The 20,204-nt window shown below is 38.4% G+C and overlaps 1 protein-coding gene and 1 pseudogene across 1 annotated transcript; one reads left to right on the top strand and one right to left on the bottom strand.

Annotated features, from left to right (window-relative positions):
* Positions 1 to 6,950: 6,950 nt before the first annotated feature.
* Positions 6,951 to 7,895, top strand: LOC114118537 (olfactory receptor 5W2-like). The gene has a single exon (XM_027979894.2). The coding sequence runs from the start codon at positions 6,951 to 6,953 to the stop codon at positions 7,893 to 7,895; it is 945 nt and encodes a 314-aa protein (XP_027835695.2).
* An 8,332-nt stretch (positions 7,896 to 16,227) lies between these two features.
* On the bottom strand, positions 16,228 to 17,196 carry LOC101121836 (olfactory receptor 5D13-like; annotated as a pseudogene).
* Positions 17,197 to 20,204: the final 3,008 nt, after the last annotated feature.

Consider the following 20,204-nt stretch of genomic DNA (forward strand, 5'->3'; position numbering starts at 1 on the left):
GTGATGGGACAAGATGCCATGATCTTGGTTTTTTGAATGTTGAGCTTTAAGCCAACTTTTTCACTCTCTTCTTTCACTCTCATCAGGAGGCTTTTGAGTTCCTCTTCACTTTCTGCCATAAGGGTGGTGTCATATGCTTATCTGAGGTTATTGATATTTCTCCCAGCAATCTTGATTCCAGCTTGTGCTTCTTCCAGCCCAGCGTTTCTCATGATGTACTCTGCATATAAGTTAAAGTTTGATAAAAATAAGATATCTAAAGATTAGATTTTAAAGACATACAGAAGAGCTCTCTACTTGTTAAAGTACAATATTGTGCTGTTGTTATCAACTATCAATACTTCTGCACTTCTTCCAAGATAATTTTCTTTCCTGCCTCCTCATCTTCAACCCTGGTTAAATGCCCACCTCTCTGTGGTTTACAAACGATCACCTTTAAGGCATTGCTTTATATCACCCTTTTTGTGAGCATTCTTTGCTAAAGAACTAGCATTTCATCCTTGTTAACAAGCACTGAATTTTGCCCGGGATATAAAATAAATAAACATGAATTTACCTAAAAGCAGTCGGCAACATTTTTTGACTATTACTTATGTCTCAATAATACAAAATTCATTGAAGATTTGTTAAGTATCTTAACACACACACACACACATAGACACATATCTCACAACAGTGTATATATATTGTATGTATATACACAACAGTTTTTTGGAAGATGCATAAAATTGTTATGGACACTAAGATAATATTCTTATAAAGACACATGTATTTGTTAATTGCACTAGAAGTAAGAAGCTATAACTTCTTGATATTTGACTATTACATCTGACTTTGATATGGCTTCCTGAAGGCTAAAACACTGAATCAGTTTGCTGAGAAAGCTAGGCTATAGTCCAATCATATATTTGAAATGCCATAAACTACTGAAGAACACTCTTATTTACACATTAAAATTGCAAAGTTAAAAGCCTCAGATGGTCTTAAACTTTCCAGCTGCCATTGTAAATAAAACGTCCTTATGTAAAAATATTTCAGAGTGAAAAAATAAAGCCTATGAAATTCCTTTGCTTTTCATGGTGGTATTTGTAAAACACTATGGTGATTGCAGCCATGAAATTAAAAGACGCTTACTCCTTGGAAGAAAAGTTATGAGCAACCTAGATAGCATATTCAAAAGCAGAGACATTACCTTGCCAACTAAGGTCTGTCTAGTCAAGGCTGTGGTTTTTCCAGTAGTCATGTATGGATGTGAGAGTTGGACTGTGAAGAAGGCTGAGTGCCAAAGAATCGATGCCTTTGAACTGTGGTGTTGGAGAAGACTCTTGAGAGTCCCTTGGACTGCAAGGAGATCCAACCAGTCCATTCTGAAGGAGATCAGCCCTGGGATTTCTTTGGAAGGAATGATGATAAAGCTGAAGCTCCAGTACTTTGGCCACCTCATGTGAAGAGTTGACTCACTGGAAAAGACTCTGATGCTGGGAGGGATTGGGGGCAGGAGGAGAAGGGGACGACAGAGGGTGAGATGGCTGGATAACATCACTGACTTGATGGACGAGAGTCTGAGTGAACTCAGGGAGTTGGGGTTGGACAGGGAGGCCTGGCGTGCTGTGATTCATGAGGTCGCAAAGAGTCGGACATGACTGAGTGACTGAACTGAACTGAACTGAATTGATGGCATGTTAAGAAGAGTTATCATGGTAAAAACACCGTAAAATAGCTATTCTATATTATAAAAGATTTATGGGTTTCTATTTCTGGTATATTTTATTACTTTACTCAAACTTCTTTTCAACTGTTGCTTATAAGAAAACATTGGCTAGAATATATTAAAGTCAGATAAAATATGGTGTCAATGAGTGACTGAAAGGCATTCAGTCATGTCTGACTCTTTGCCACCTCATGGACTAAACAGTCCATGGAATTCTCCAGGCCAGAATACTGGGGTGGGTAGCTGTTCCCTTCTCCAGGGGATCTTCCCAATCCAGAGATCAAACCCAGGGCTCTCGCATTACAGGCAAATTCTTTACCAGCTGAGCCACAAGGGAAGCCCATGGTTTCAATGTTATGCCATTAATTATTGGCTAACTAATATATATTAACACTCTGTCTATCTCAATAGTCTTCATTCTTTTCCCATTTAATCTTTCTTTTTTTTAATTTTTATTTTTTACTTTATTTTGCTTTACAATACTGTATTGGTTTTGCCATACATTGACATGAATCCACCATGGGTGTACATGAGTTCCCAGTCCTGAGCCCCCCTCTCACCTCCCTCCCCATATCATCTCTCTGGATCATCCCTTGCACCAGCCCCAAGCATCCTGTATCCTGTATCAAACATAGACTGGCGATTCATTTCTTACATGATAGTATACATGTTTCAGTGCCATTCTCCCAAATCATCCCACACTCTCCCTCTCCCTCAGAGTCCAAAAGTCCATCCTATACATCTGGGTCTCTTTTGCTGTCTCACATACAGGGTTATCATTACTATCTTTCTAAATTCCATATATGTGTGTTAGTACACTGTACTGGTGTTTTTCTTTCTGGCTTACTTCACTCTGTATAATAGGCTCCAGTTTCATCCACCTCATTAGAACTGATTCAAATGTATTCTTTTTAATGGCTGAGTAATACTCCATTGTGTATATGTACCACAGCTTTCTTATCCATTCATCTGCTGATGGACATCTAGGTTGTTTCCATGTCCTGGCTATTATAAACAGTGCTGCGATGAACATTGGGGTACATGTGTCTCTTTCAATTCTGGTTTCCTCAGTGTGTATGCCCAGCGGTGGGATTGCTGGGTCATGGCAGCTCTATTTCCAGTTTTTTAAGGAATCTCCACACTGTTCTCCATAGTGGCTGTACTAGTTTGCATTCCCACCAAGAGTATAAGAGGGTTCCCTTTTCTCCACACCCTCTCCAGCATTATTGCTTGTAGACTTTTGGATTGCAGCCATTCTGACTGGCGTGAAATGGTACCTCATTGTGGTCTTGATTTGCATTTCTCTGATAATGAGAGATGTTGAGCATCTTTTCATGTGTTTGTTAGCCATCCCTATGTCTTCTTTGGAGAAATGTCTATTTAGTTCTTTGGCCCATTTTTTGATTGGGTCATTTATTTTTCTGGAATTGAGCTGCATAAATTGCTTGTATATTTTTGAGATAAGTTGCTTGTCATTTGCTTCATTTGCTATTATTTTCTCCCATTCAGGAGGCTGTCTTTTCACCTTGCTTATAGTTTCCTTTATTGTGCAGAAACTTTTAATTTTAATTAGATCCCATTTGTTTATTTTTGTTTTTATTTCCAGTATTCTGAGAGGTGAATCTTAGAGGATCCTGCTATGATTTATGTCAGAGAGTGTTTTGCCTATATTCTCCTCTAGGAGTTTTATAGTTTCTGGTCTTACGTTTGGATCTTTAATCCATTTTGAGTTTATTTTTGTGTATGGTTTTAGAAAGTGATTTAATTTCATTCTTTTACCAGAAAATTACTAGAGCTAATCAATGAATATAGTAAAGTTGCAGGATATAAAATCAACACACAGAAATCCCTTGCATTCCTATACACTAATAATGAGAAAGTAGAAAAGGAAATTAAGGAAACAATTCCATTCACCATTGCAACGAAAAGAATAAAATACTTAGGAATATATCTACCTAAAGAAACTAAAGACCTATATATAGAAAACTATAAAACACTGATGAAAGAAAACAAAGAGGACACTAATAGATGGAGAAATATACCATGTTCGTGGATCAGAAGAATCAATATAGTGAAAATGAGTATACTACCCAAAGCAGTTCAACACAATCCCTATCAAACTACCAGAGGTATTTTTCACAGAGCTAGAACAAATAATTTCACAATTTGTATGGAAATACAAAAAACCTCGAATAGCTAAAGCAATCTTGAGAAAGAAGAATGGAACTGGAGGAATAAACCTGCCTGACTTCAGGCTATACTACAAAGCCACAGTCATAGCTACTGTTTTGGTAAAATAAATTTGTAAATAAAACATTTTATGCCTACTGCTGCTGCTGCTGTTAAGTCGCTTGAGTCGTGTCCAACTCTTTGTGATCTCATGTATTTCAGCACACCAGGCCTCCCTGTCCATCACCATCTCCCGGAGTTCACTCAGACTCACGTTCATTGAGTCCGTGATGCCACCCAGCCATCTTATCCTCTGTCGTCCCCTTCTCCTCCTGCCCCCAATCCCTCCCAGCATCAGGGTCTTTTCCAATGAGTCAACTGTTTGCAGGAGGTGGCCAAGGTACTGGAGTTGCAGCTTTAGCATAAGTCTTTCCAATGATCATTCAGGACTGATCTCCTTCAGAATGGACTGGTTGAGTCTCCTTGCAGTCCAAGAGACTCTCAAGAGTCTTCTCCAACACCACAGTTCAAAAGCATCAATTCTTTGGCACTCAGCTTTCTTCACAGTCCAACTGTCACATCCATACACGACCACTGGAAAAGCCATAGCCTTGATAGACAGACTTTTTTGGCAAAGTAATATCTCTGCTTTTGAATATGCTATCTAGGTTGGTCATAACTTTCCTTCCAAGGTTAGTCTTAGCTTTTCTTCCAAGGCACAGTGAAGTGAAGTCACTCAGTTGTGTCCGACTCTTTGCAACCCCATAGACTCAGGCCTACCAGGCTCCTCTATCCATGGGATTTTCCAGGCAATAGTACTGGAGTGGATTGCCATTTCCTTCTCCAGGCAATCTTCCCAACCCAAGTCTCGAACCCGGTCTCCTGCATTGTAGACAGACGCTTTACCATCTAGCCACCAGGCAAGTCACAAGCATCTTTTTGTTTCATGGCTGTAGTCATCATCTGCAGTAATTTGAGGCCTAAGAGAACTTAAATTCATCATCAATTTTCTTTAATACACATATCTTGTTTTTGCCTCTTTAATAAGAGAGGAAATTGCGAGTCATAAAAAGGCTTTAACACCTGAGTCAATCTTTATTCTAAAAAGATATAGTGCAGGAATAAAATAACTGCATTTCCCCACTTTTCATTTCTAATGTTTGTTTGAATCCAAGTATCCCCACAAACTACATCAAATCATTGCCTTAATCAAAAATAATTGATTTTAGGTATGGATTATTTGAATCTATTGGCTTTTCATGCATTGCTTTGACATTTCTTCATATATTTTTATTACTAGAAATATTGCTAAATGACATAGAGAAGGTGAATATTTCAAAAAGAAAGAAACCAAATGAATAATAGGAAGATGTAAATTACTAAGTTGGGAAATCTTGTAATTCCTGGGATCTCTGCTTTGACTAGGTAAGGGGAGTTCAGATTCAGTGTAACTGTGCAGCTTAGACTTCACATAATCTGTATTTTTCTTACTGTCAGATCAGTATGTTGACAATAGTGAAGAAATGAAGCTTATTTTTTGCAAAGATTGTTACTGTTTTCACAGGGGAAAATGCAGAGCAGAAAATATAATTAGCCAAATGTTAGCAAACACTGAGCCAGAGGGTGGATGCTTCAGAGACTTAAGTCCCAAAGCTACCTGGCAAAATAAAAGGTTAGCTGTTTATTTTTTAGACATCAGTAGCAAAGACATGGGGTCGCACAGAGTCGGACACGACTGAAGCAACTTAGCAGCAGCAGCAAAGACAGAAAGACCTGCTCATTCCAGGTATGTTCTTGAGTCTCCAGATTTAAGAATAGAGGAGAAAAACTTAGCATTAAAAAATGAGAAATTTCTCAATTAATTACTTATGCCTACCAATTCAATATAATAAACTCATGAGTTAAAAAATCAGAAAATATTTTCTTCTCAGAATTGGAAGAATCTGTCTCTAGTATCTATAAAATGATTGTTTAATTATTTTCTCTTAATTTAGATTCACAGGAAAGCCTTTACTCTTTGTCACTGGGGAAGCATATACATATTTTTTTAAAATTTTATTTCAAACATAATATAGGCAGAACAGTATAAATAGCAATATTTGGAAACTTAACTCCATGTAAATCATACGCCAATATGTACTTAAAGAAAACCTGTCTCCAATATGCTAATTCTTAGATCAGTAGAGACATGCAGACATGACGCAAGCAGATACATACACAAGGAAGACACTCGACACATCGGAAGTGTTCATTACACCTCATCTCATTTTCTTTTTAATACAAAAGTCAATTAAAATCAAAGACACACAAATGTGTGTGTTAAATTCTGTTGTTTTCACTTCTTTGTATCGTTCTTCTTTGGCTGGTCAAGGGATCCATCCTCTGGCACCAGGGCGAAGCAGAGATCAGTAAAGAGAACTGTGGCAAAGGAGCAACACGTTTCTACAGTAAAGCTCAATAGTGCCTATTTTATGTCTACCAGATGCTGAAGGTAACAGACCAGGACGGTAACATAGTAATTTTCATTATGAATGGTTGCTGATATGCTCTAGAATGTATAGACAATCATTTCAAATCAACATTAGCTGAGCTGTATTCTGAGAAACATAACAATGGTAACAAATTTTTGTGCCCAAATGACTATTTCCAGAGATGGAAAATGCTTAATCCTATAACTGACAGCCAGGTCTCTCAGACATTGGTGTCTCTTCTATGGTATTTTGAACATAAAATAGGACATTAATTCTTCCAATTATACCTCCAGAGGTAAGAAGGCAAAAACCTAGGAAAATGAAAAACTCATAGAGTTTTATATACATCATAATGACATGCAGACTTAGATAAAACTTTTTCAATGTGTAATATAGTTTTTTGTTTGTTTTTATTTTGCCAGGTAGGTAACAATGTTCCTTCAAAAAGTAGGGACATGATTGGGTAATTTTCTGAGTATAAAATGACATTTACACAAAGAGACTGTGCTCTCCTTTACAGATATTTTGCAGATGTCCGTACATTTGTCTACACTTTTCCTGATCATTTTGTCAAAAATTTAGATAAGAAAAATTAAAGAATGGAGAAAGAAAATTGCTCCTCTGTGACTGAATTCATTTTCTTGGGGATTACCAGTGATCTGGAAGTGAAAGTGACCTTATTTGCCATGTTGCTGATGGTCTATCTCATTAATCTTCTGGGAAATCTTGGAATGATCATTTTGATTAGAATGGATCCCCAGCTGCAAACGCCAATGTACTTTTTCCTCAGCCACCTCTCCTTCTGTGACCTCTGCTATTCCACAGCCATTGGGCCCAAGATGCTGGTTGACCTTTTGGCCAAGAAGAAATCAATCCCCTTCTATGGCTGTGCCCTACAGTTCTTGATTGCCTGTACCTTTGCAGATTCTGAGTGTCTCCTGCTGGCAGTGATGGCCTATGATCGATACAAGGCCATCAGCAGCCCCTTGCTCTATGCGGTCAGCATGTCCAGTGGGGTGTGCTCCCTGCTCGTGGCTGGGGTTTACCTGGTGGGAATGACAGATGCTTTGATCCACACGACATTAGCATTCCACTTATGCTTTTGTGGGTCAAATGAGATTAACCACTTCTTCTGTGACTTACCTCCACTCTACCTTCTTTCCTGCTCTGATACACAGGTCAATGAATGGATAGTATTTATTGTTTTCGGCTTCATTGAATTGAGCTCAATTTCAGGAGTTCTTGTCTCTTACTGTTATATCATCCTAGCAGTCTCAAAGATCCATTCTACTAAGGGGAGGTTCAAAGCTTTCTCCACCTGCGCCTCCCACTTAACTGCTGTGGCAATTTTCCAGGGAACTATGCTTTTTATGTACTTTAGGCCAAGTTCAATCTACTCTTTAGATCAAGACAAAATGACCTCATTGTTTTACACCCTTATGATTCCCATGTTAAATCCTCTGATTTATAGCCTACGGAACAAGGATGTGAAAAATGCTCTAGGAAAACTAAAAAATAAAAGATGGTTTCAAAGATTTATATAACACATATGCACACACACATATAGTAGTTATTATTTTTGCAAAATTATACGGTATGATGCATGAGAAATATAATTTTATCAAATTACTTAATAAATGAGTATCTATAGTAAAGTTAAGCCATAGGAAATTGTTGCAGTTTTCAAAACTTGTCATGCTTCATTTTATGTCTTGACCTTATCTGTGAAACCCTGTGTAAAACTTCCTGGCTCTTCAAATTCTATCATACGTTTTGTATGTATCCATTCATTCAAACATTATTATTTCAAGTGTATTAATATTTATCAACTATTTAATTCTTCTTTGTCTGTCTCTAAGTGCTTTACATTTCTTTAAAAACCCATTAGTTTGTAGAAAAATGAACCATATAATCTAGATGAATAAAGAAACATTTACTAACTAACCACACATACAATTCATAGTAAAGTTTAAGACTTTCATTAATTAAAACAACAAATATAGGGTTAAAAATCTAGGAACAAATGTCAAAACATAGTGTGCAGAAGAAAAGTTTTCTTTAAAGGAGATATTGTCAGATCCAAAAATTTGGGAAGGAAATGATTCTAGGAAGATAATTTGACACTTATAGAGGTCTTGAGTTGAGCAGCTGTATACCTTTTCAGGGGATTCCCAGTGGCTCAGTGGTAAACAATCTGCCTGCCAATGCAAGAGATGCAGGGGACTCGGATTTAATCCTTGGGTCAGGTATAACCCCTGGAATAGGAAATGGCAACTTGCTCCAGTATTCTTGCTTGGAAAGTTCCATTAACTGAGGAGCTGGGCAGGCTGTGGTTCCTGGGGTCACAAAGAGCTGGATGCAACTGAAGACACAGACACATACATACACACACCTTTTTAGACTTAAGAAATCCAAAACTGAAAGCAATTTGGACTCCGTGGGAGAGGGAGAGGGTGGGATGATTTGGAAGAATGTCACTGAAACATGTATAATATCATATATGAAACGAATAACCAGTCCAGGTTCGATGCAGGATACTGGATGCTTGGGGCTGGTGCCCTGAGACTACCGAGAGGGATGGTACAGGGAGGGAGGAGGGAGAGTGTTCAGGATGGGGAACACGTGTATACCTGTGGCAGATTCATGTTGATGTATGGCAAAACCAATACAATATTGTAAAGTAATTAACCTCTAATTAAAATAAATAAATTTATATGTAAAAAATAAATAAATAAATAAAATTACATTTCCCTAGCAGAAACAAATAAATAAAAAATAAGGTGCCTTGGTAAATTGCATAGTTTTCCTTAATAATTAGCTCTCAACTCCTCCCATTCTTAGCTCTGATTAAATGTTCCTTTTTATAGTTCACAGACAACCATTTTCTTTAATCAGTCTATTTAATATTGTCCTGTTTGTGAAATCATGACCTACAGTATGAGATTGTGAACAATCTTTGCTCAAGGATCCTACATTCTGTCTGTATTATCCAAAGAACTTACCTAATGTTTGGGACACAAATGCAGAAAGAGAGAGAGAGAGAACGAAGTAAAGAAAAAGGAAGGAATAAACAGAGTAGATAACATTTGTGAGTGTTCATTAGACATCAATAATTAACAAAATAAAAATTAACTGAAGATATGGTATGTGGCTTGAATGCATATATATATAACAAATGTTAAGAAAGAATATAAAATGGTTGTGAATACCAGGGTGCTGATCTATAAAGAAGATACATATCACACTAGAAGTAAAGAGCATTCATCTGGATACACCCTTAATGTGTATCTATTTTGTGGGTTTCTGCTCTAGAATATGATGCTAAAGCAATGAATCAGCATGTCTAAACAGTACAGATATATTTGAAGAAACATGTAAAATTCATGTACTTATTTATTACAGTTGCAAAAGTTAAAAAGCCCACTGTTTGTTAGATTTTCTAGCTATCATGGTAGAGTGACTTTGTGCAAAAAACATTTCAGAATGAAATTAAAGCCCAAGAAGATTCTCTGGCTTCCACAGGGGGCATTTGTGAGAAACTGACCTCTTCCACAGAATCATACTGGAAAGAACTTATGAATAATTAAAAAAAAAAAAAAGACCTCAGAGGTTTTCACCTGTACTATGTTTTCTCATTTTACACACAATATTTTAGAACTGTTATTTATCAGCAGAAACATGGTAGAAATCATTTTTTGAGCTATATTGTCCAAGAAAAATGGAGTGTTGGTGGATTGTTGCTAATTTAGGGAATATAAATGTGTAATCTGGTTAAGTAATCTCTATTTGACTGCCCTGTATCAGAGCATGTAGAGATTCATTTGATCTACAAATTGGCTGTTATTATGAGATCTAGTGGATGTGAACAAAAGGCAAGAATATTTTAAGTCCTATCAATGGAATTATAAAATTAAAATTGACTTATTCAACTGTCTGAGGGCCTCCAACCTCAATTTACCAGTATCTCCCTGGAAGGAACTTGTACACATAGATATACCTCAGCTTTTCTGACTATCCTAGGGATATGGTAAAGAATCTGCCTGGAATATGGGAGACCTGGGTTTGACCCCTGGGTCTGGAAGATCCCTTGGAGAATGAAATGGCTACCCACTTCAGTATTCTTGCCTGGAGAATTCTGTGGACATAGGTGCCTGGTGGGTTACAGTCCATGAGGTCACAAAGAGTCTGACATGACTGAGGCTGACATGTCTCCATATCATCTGACTCTGGCAGACAGTAACACCTTCATTCAAGGATGTCACAGAAAATTTAAGCCATATCAAACACTTTCCCAACCCCGACAGTGTAAAACTAGAAATCAGCTGGAGAAATAAGTTTAAAAATTTTACAAATGTATGGAGATTAAACATATCCCTGAACAACCAGTAGTTCAGAGAAGAAATAAAAAAAGAATTTAAAAATATCCTGAGACAAATGGAAATAGAAAAATATCATGACCAAAATTAGAGGACAATAACAAATTACAATAAATACAGCTTTAAGAGAAAAGTTTGCAGTGAAAAAATGCTTACATTAAGAAAAAAAAAAGCTAAGACCTTTCTATACCCCAAGGAACTAGAAACGCAGAACATGCTAAGTCAAAAGTTAGTAAAAGAAAAGAAATAACAAAGATCAGAGTTAAAACAAATGCAATAGAAAAAGTCAATCAACATGAAGGCTGTACTTTTGAAAAGGTAAGCAAAATGGAGGGAAAAAAATAGCTAAATTTATCAAGAATAAGGGAGAAGTCTCAAATAAATACTATAAATGGCAGAAGGGATATGACCATTGATACTACACAAAAACCAAGGATCATAAGAAACTACTATGAACAATATACATCCCTTCCCCCCCCAAAAAAAAGAAATCAAATGACTTAGAAGAAATTGTTAAATTCCTAAAGCATAACACCCTACAAAGACTGAATGATGAAAAAATAGAAAATCTGAATAGACAAAATACTGATAAGGAGATTGAATCAGTTATCCAAAGCTCCCCCACAAGATAAGTCCAGGACCACATGGCTTCATTGGTGAACTTTAACATTTGAAGAATTAATAATTTTTAATCTTTTTTAAAAAAATAGAAGCATAGGCAGTACTTCCAAACTCATATTATGAATCCAGCATTACCTTTATCTCAATACCAGAAAAAACACAACAAGGAATGAAAATTAAGAGTCAATATTCCTATTGAACATAAATGCAAAAATTTCTGTTGGAAAACCAAATTCAAAACTGCATTGAAAAGATCATACACTATGATCAAGTGTTATTTATTCCAAGCATGCAAGGACAGTTCAACATGTGCGAATCAACTAGTGTGATATACCACATTAACAAACACAAATAAAAGTAATTAATCATCTCAATAAATGCAGAAAACAAATGACAAAATTCAAAAATTTTTCATGATGAAATTCTCAGCAAACCAGTTAGGGAGGGAAACTATCTCAACATAAATAAAGGACATATGTGACAAACTCAGCTTCAGTTCAGTCGCTCAGTCATGTCCAGCTCTTTGCGACCCCATGAATCGCAGCACGCCAGGCCTCCCTGTCCATCACCAACTCCCGGAGTTCACTCAGACTCACATCCATCGAATCAGTGATGCCATCCAGCCATCTCATCCTCTGTCGTCCCGTTCTCCTCCTGCCCCCAATCCCTCCCAGCATCAGAGTATTATTCAATGAGTCAACTCTTCACATGAGGTGGCCAGAGTACTGGAGTTTCAGCTTCAGCATCATTCCTTCATCACATTAAACAGTGAAAAGGTAAAATCTTTCCCTCAAACATAAGGAACAAGACAAGAATTTAAGTGCTTCTCAATAGAGTGAAACCCTAAGAGATCTGGTATCCCTGGAAATAGAGAAGTGCCTGATGGAAAGTGATTTTGGAAAATAATCATAATGAAGTAAGCAAGGACAAACTCCAATGTTCAAATATGTGACTAGAGAAGCAGATAGTGGTAGTAAAGCTCTTGAGTGATATAAACACCCCCTCAGTTTCAGTTCAGTTCAGTCGCTCAGTCGTGTCTGACTCTTTTCGACCCCATAAACCGCAGCACACCAGGCCTCCCTGTCCATCACCAACTCCCGGAGTCTACCCAAATCAGTGTCCATCGAGTTGGTGATGCCATCCAACCATCTCATCCTCTGTCGTCCCATTCTCCTCCTGCCCTCAATCTTTCCCAGTATCAGGGTCTTTTCAAATGAGTCAGCTCTTCACATCAGATGGCTGAAGTATTGGAGTTTCAGCTTCAACATCAGTCCTTCCAATGAACACAGAGGATAGATCTCCTTTAGGATGGACTTGTTGGATCTCCTTGTAGTCCAAGGGACTCTCAAGAGTCTTCTCCAACATCACAGTTCAAAAGCATCAATTCTTCGGCGCTCAGCTTTCTCTATAGTCCAAATCTCACATCCATACATGACTACTGGAAAAACCATATCCTTGACTAGATAGATCTTTGTTGACAAAGTAATGTCTCTGCTTTTTATTTTTTTATTTTTTATTTTTTTAGTTTTTATTTTTTAAATTTTAAAATCTTTAATTCTTACATGCATTCCCAAACATGAACCCCCCTCCCACCTCCCTCCCCATCTTTCTGGGTCATCCCCATGCACCAGCCCAAAGCATGCTGCATCCTGCGTCAGACATAGACTGGCGATTCAATTCACATGATAGTATACATGTTAGAATGTCATTCTCCCAAATCATCCCACCCTCTCCCTCTCCCTCTGAGTCCAAAAGATATGCGGTCTAAGCTGGTGATAACTTTCCTTCCAAGGAGTAAGCGTCTTTTAATTTCATGGCTGCAATCACAATCTGCAGTGATTTTGGAGCCAAAAAAATTTAAGTCAGCCACTGTTTCCACTGTTTCCTCATCTATTTGCCATGAAGTGATGGGACCAGATGCCATGATCTTCGTTTTCTGAATGTTGAGCTTTAAGCCAACTTTTTCACTCTCCTCTTTCACTTTCATCAAGAGGCTCTTTAGTTCCTCTTCACTTTCTGCCCTAAGGGTGATGTCATCTGCTATTTGAGGTTATTGACATTTCTCCCGGCAATCTTGATTCTAGCTTGTGCTTCCTCCAGCCCAGAGTTTCTCATGATGTACTCTGCATATAAGTTAAATAAGCAGGGTGACAATATACAGCCTTGATGTACTCCTTTTCCTATTCAGAACCATTCTGTTGTTCCATGTCCGGTTCTAACTGTTACTTCCTGACCTGCATGCAGGTTTCTCAAGAGGCAGGTCTGGTGGTTTGGTATTCCCATCCCCTTCAGAATTTTTCACAGTTTATGGTGATCCACGCAGTCAAAAGCTTTGGCATAGTCAATAAAGCAGAAATAGATGTTTTTCTGAAACTCTCTTGCTTTTTCGATGATTCAGCATATGTTGGCAATTTGATCTCTGGTTCCTCTGCCTTTTCTAAAACCAGCTTGAACATCTGGAAGTTCACAGTTCATGTATTGTTGAAGCCTGGCTCGGAGAATTTTGAATAAACTCCAGACTTTCTGAAATCGGTATTAGCTTAGAAACGGCAGGATCTCTAAATTGAACATGACCAGTGCCAATAAACTACATTCAAGAACTATTTGTGAGATACCCTTTTGATAATGGAAGTGTCATTTTGTGGTTCTGAAAACTGCAGGAGAGTCAAATGTTTATAGAATGTGCAGCTACAGCTAAAGACTTAAAATTAGACAAAGAAATATACTTCAAGTTAGAGTACTCAGCAATAGAAGCACTCATTTAAGTCATTGAGTGTATTATGTATGCTATTTTAGCTTTTTAAATCTCATGTGACAACTATATTCATTAAGGAGACGTCATCTAAAGTCTTACCCAGGTGAATAGTCAGTCACCTAGTCGTGTCCATCTCTTTGTGACCCCCTGGACTGTAGCTAGGTTACTCTGTCCCTGGGATTCTCCAGACAAGAATATGGAGTGGGCTGCCATTCCTTCTCCAGGGCATCTTCCTGACCCAGGGATTGAGCCTGGGTCTCCTGCATTGCACGGAGATTCTTTACCATCTGAGCCACCAGGGAATCTCCCTTACCTAGGTGAGCACAGTAGTAAATGTTATGAATTTAGTCAGAAATTTTCATTTTTATTCATCCAGCAAGTATTCATTGAAGGCCGAATGTGTTTTCTAGGTAAATTTCTAGGCATTAGAGATATCAGATCCAATGATAATACCAGAAATTTCTACTCTCTTGGAGTGTATAGAGGGAGAAGGAAATGAGGCAAATAAATTATTGCATGTACTTAACATATCATCTGTTCCTGCAAAAAGATTATCATTAAGGGGGTAAAGAGTGATTATCTCATTTTATTAGATTTTCAGAAAAGACTTTTCTTGGTAGGTGGTATTTGAATAGGCACATACATGATTTAATAGAAATATATTTATTAACAGTGGATTGAGCACTAAAATATTTTGGAGCCTATTAACTTCCTTACAAGGTGTTTCATCTTTCTCCATTTCAAGCTATTATGTCAGTGAGTGTGGCAGTATGTATACTGTATGTCACTGAGTTCAGTGTGAGGATTGGCATGGTATAAAACAGACTCTACTCGAACAATCACTTATGAGCATTTGGAACTGAGCATACTATAGAGGGCTTCCCAGTTGGCGCTAGTGATAAGGTACCTGCAGGAGACATAAGCGATTCTGGTTCAGTCCCTGCGTCTGGGAGATGCCCTGGAAGAAGGCTTGGCAACCAACTCCTGTATTCTTGCCTGGAGAATCCCATGGGCAGAGGAGCCTGGCAGGCTACAGTCCAGGGTCTCAAAGAGCCAGACATGAGTGAAGTGACTTAGCACACAGCATGCACGTGCTATAGAGAGAAAGGATGATGATGTGTGGAAGGCACAGGTAGACAGGACTCCGTGATGCCCACAGGTAGAAAGTATCTTTAAAATAGTGAGAGAAGGGAAAGCTAGGAAATGATGGCTATGAACTTTCTTAGTTCATTGAATTGGCTAAAGTAAAACAAGATCCAAAAGGGCAGCAGAATACTCATACAAAATATGTTTACTAAGATGGACTCACAGTAGGGAGTACGACTGAAAGGATGAGTGTGAGAAACAGTCTATGCTCAGCTGTAGCACCAGCCAGAAGGATGGAGCACAGCTTCTGGGGCGCAACAGCTGTGTAGAGTGCAGGTTTACAAACAGCCAGGAAGCAGTTATGTGCAACAATACTAAAAATTAGTTGTTGTTGTTGTTGTTTAAGAGTTGTGTGTGGTTTAGGAGGAAAGAGAGAGAAGCAGAAGTCACACACCCTCCTTCCCTGTGTCTCTGTGTATCTTTTTCTGTCTCTTATAAGGACACTCTCATTGGATTTTGGGTTCACTTTAAGCTCATCTTGACTCTTTCTTTAATTACATCTGCAAAGCTCTTATTTCCAAATAAGGTGACATTCTGAGTGCTGGGTGACATGGGTATCTGGGAGATACTCTTCACCCACAGCGCTTCCATGTTGGCTCAGAAGTTGAAGAAGCTCCCTGAAATGCAGGAAACCCAGGTTTAATCCCTGGGTGAGGAAGATCCCCTGGAGAAGGCAATGGCTACCCGCTCCATTATTCTTTCCTGGAGACTTCCACGGACAGAAGAACCTGGCAGGCTACAGTCCATGGGGTGGCAAAGAGTCAAACATGACTGAACAACTCACAGTTTCACTTTCATACACCCACAACACACATCATTTTACACATGATATACAGCTGTTTTATTTGGCATTGAACGGAACAAAAACTAAGAGATCAAATAGCCAATTTATGACTCTAAATTAACAATCTAGTGAGTTGACTACATAATTTGAGTCATCATCTCTACAAGAAGATTTAATCAATACTATGTAATAGATCATATTTCTTTTGGACATACAGATCTTCGACCAAATTGTATTAAGTGATTCATTAATTTCCTGACACTCTCTTTCACATCTTTGTTCCTGAGGCTATAGATTAGAGGGTTCAGCATGGGACTCACTACTATATAAAACACAGAACCTACTTTGACCCTGAGCCATGAGTTTGGGGCCTGGGTACACAATAAGGAACAGGATTGTCCCGTGGAACATGGTGATGGCGGTCAGATGGGAGGCACAAGTAGAGAAGGCTTTTTGGCGCCCCCCAGCAGAGGGCATTTTTATGATAGTGCCAAAAATGAAAATATACGTAGTGAGGATAATTGCCAGGCTGCTCACCTCGTTGAATATGGAGATGGCAAAAGAGATCACTTGGCTGATAAAGGGGTCAGAGCGGGAGACGGAGACAATGGCAGAGTGCTCACAGGGGAAATTATTTATGATGTTAGACCCACAGAAGGATAATGTCTGGAGAGGACAGGTGAGTGTCAGGGAGGAGACTACACCCCACATATAGGGACAGGCCACTAAGGATGCACAGAGCTTTGGGGACATGACTGCTGTGTAGAGCAGAGGCTTACAAATGGCCACAAATCGGTCACAGGCCATGACTGCCAACATGAATGCCTCTGCCACTGCAAACATACAAGCCGAGAACAATCGCATGATGCATCCTGTTAACGAGAGGGTTCTGTCTTCCACAACCAAATTCTCCAAGAGTTTGGGTGTAACTGTGGTGGAATAGCAGAAATCAACCAAGGACAAGTGACTGAGAAAAAAGTACATGGGGGTGTGGAGTTTGGGACTGATCCTGATGATGGTGACCATGCCCAGGTTCCCCACCATGGTGACTGCATAGACGGTGAGGAAAACCAGGAACAAGGGAACCTGGAGGTCGGGATATTCTGAGAAGCCCAAAGGGTGAAGATGGCTCCAGCACTCTGATTTCCTTCAGCAAACCACATAATTGTTGTTGGAGAAAATCTGAGACAGCGATAATAAAATAACAATGATAATGATGACAGTGCATGGATATCTCATTTATCGTGCAGCAGACATTGTCTTAAAATACTAGTGCCTTAGTTTTGACCACTTCGGCGAAGGCAATGGCAACCCACTCCAGTACTCTTGCCTGGAAAATCCCATGGATGGAGGAGCCTGGTAGGCTGCAGTCCATGGGGTCGCTAAGAGTTGGGCACGACTGAGCGACTTCACTTTCACTTTTCACTTTCCTGCATTGGAGAAGGAAATGGCAACCCACTCCGGTGTTCTTGCCTGGAGAATCCCAGAGATGGGGAAGCCTGGTGGGCTGCCGTCTATGGGGTTGAAGAGAGTCAGACACGACTAAAGCAACTTAGCAGTAGCAGTTTTGACCACTAAATGAGACTTTGAAAAAAAAAGACTTTGAATTTCAAAACAAGCAGTCTCATATTTTACAAAGGGAAATGGAAGCATATCTGAGTTAAGACACTTGTTTGAATTAACACAGCGTGCTAGTGATGAGTTAGGTTTGAAGTTGATCATGAGTGACAGAAATTGAATTTAGTGTAGAGTGAGAGAGAAATATTTTCTATAGTGTTGCAGAAAAACATGTTTTTCACAGTTCCACCATTCTGAAGGTCTGTGTTGTTTGGTGGGAGTAACAGAACAATAAAGGAAAACATGGAACTCAGATTTATTTTTAAAAGCAGGAGGCGTAATGTTGTTAGAGGCCGTAGTACTTCTGTCGTTACGTTCTAACTGAAGATCATTGAAAAGGCAGAGGTCATGAGTCACCACAAGAATTTTCACATCTTGGAAAGCATAAATGGACATTGAAGAAAATAAAGCTCTATCTTCAAGTTTTCCAACGATTGCAGTTTGATGCTAAAATTACTGGCCTTGGGTTCAACGCAGCGACCTGGTATAGTCAGGAAGCTGTATTATAATTGTACCCTCCCTTTTGTTTCTTTCCTATTTGTGACCGTTTATCATTTTATCTCACACAGCACCACTGATGTCTCTCAGCTTCTCACTGATGCTCTCAGTATAGCCTTTTAAATTCTTTGATCAATATATCTCAACCTGCTATCAATATTTTTAATCTAATAAATTTATTAGGAATCTTATAGCATTCAAGGCTTATAGAATATCTGAATTACAGAGTAACTTAAACTATGTTTTGCTCAACTCTTTCATATTCTATACTGTTTCTCAAGAAAATCAGAGAATACAGCAATAAACACAAGTGGTTACATTGTCACCCTCAAAACTTCTGGTGACAGGAATATTGAGTTTGATTAAAACTACAGGTGATAATCTTGCTTTGAGTCATACAGTCATTATTTGTATACATTATTTTGAGAAACCAAAAGCAGCTTGTACTGGTAAGCAGTTTATAACAACAGAAGTATATTTATTTAGCAAAGATTTTAAAATAAGTTTAACCAATAACAAGCACACATCTGAAATATTCATTAATAAAGGGACTGTTAGTTTGACTCTCATAAACACAGATGCAATTTTAGTTTTGTCTGACCCTGTGAAGGGAGAAATAATTCATTATTTCTTAATAGTTTCATGGTACTTTTGACACTCAAAAAATGTATTTCCTATATCCCCTATATGGGTGGGAAGTGGAAGAGAGTTAGTGACAGGCAGCCTGGCACAGTGAAAGAAGCAAGGAGTTGGAAACAGAGATTTAAATTCAGCTCCAAGCTTTGCCATTTACCGTATGATCTTTGGTGAATCACTCAGATTTTATGAGCCTCAGCTTATTTATCAATAATAATGACATGATAATATATATTTTATAGGTGTATAAGTATTAAGTTAGGAGATGACATTAATATAATCAGCACAAAGTCTGACAGTTGTGCAATTCAAAATATATAGGTGTTCCCACCCTCATCCATTTTAATTCCTAATACTCTGAATAACTGGTATTATTTTTAAACACCTATTATTTTAAACAATCTAAGAGACAGATCAAGGTTCAAAGTTGGCAGCAACAGAACTGCAGGAACAGTTTGTGAGGTCAAAGAGTAGCTCAGCTCTTTTTCTCAATTTCCTCTTGGCCCTGTTCATGCTAACTCATCAATCACTGTCCTTCAATAACTGTCTCTGTTCCCCCTGTGTTTTCTCATCATTATCTGACTCTTATTAATCATCCCTCTTTAATCTCGTGGTCACCGAGGCTCAGCCAGCTGCTCTGTGCTGCTGGTAACCTGCACTGTGAGAAAATCACTTTCTTCTTTTCTTGGTTACTGTGGCTGTTATGACAGTTTCTGACTCTTAAAAACTTTCATTTCTCCCTATTAACTAATTTATCAAATCTAAATTTCTCTGCTCCATTTTACCTAAACCCTTATCCTAGCTATATTCAATTTTCAACCCTCTTTAATCAAGTCAGTATTCTCAGAAGATAATGCCTGCAATTTCCTTTTTTCTTACACACTGATGCAGCACTTGAACAGTATATACAGCATTTCATGCAAATTACTGTCACGAGGACACGTTTCCTTTTCACTTCAGCCATATTTTCCACACCCTTGACATACCTGCACATATTACTGTCAGAAAAATGGAATTGTATATTATGGAGTTTATTGTTATTTTATACAGATGATTCTTATCTTCTTTCGAGTCAATTTTGAGGTGTTGAGGAATTATAATATTCTTTTTAAAAAGTTCATTGTGACTACTCTGCAAAGCACAGTGTGGATATTCTCAAACCAAAATCCAGGATGATACCCCAGTGACGGGGGAGGAGATCAAAGCTCAGCCTTCGGGAAAACGGACTTGGGAGACATCACTGCCCGGAGACTGACAGTGTCCACTGCTTTAGAGGTTTCAGGATCTCAGTGTTCCCCAAAGGAGGGAAAAGAAACAAGATAGACCATCCCACCTGAAACCAACTCACCTGAAGATTCTGTTTCTACTATTAATTGTCTCCAGGGGCGTTTCCACTCAGAATTCAAACATCATGTAAAAC

Source organism: Ovis aries, chromosome 15 (genome assembly GCF_016772045.2).
Source record: "Ovis aries strain OAR_USU_Benz2616 breed Rambouillet chromosome 15, ARS-UI_Ramb_v3.0, whole genome shotgun sequence".
NCBI lineage: Eukaryota > Metazoa > Chordata > Mammalia > Artiodactyla > Bovidae > Ovis > Ovis aries.

Bases quoted from the DNA above. Each gene is read 5' to 3' on its own strand.
- LOC114118537 (XM_027979894.2), top strand. From the start codon at position 6,951: ATGGAGAAAGAAAATTGCTCCTCTGTGACTGAATTCATTTTCTTGGGG.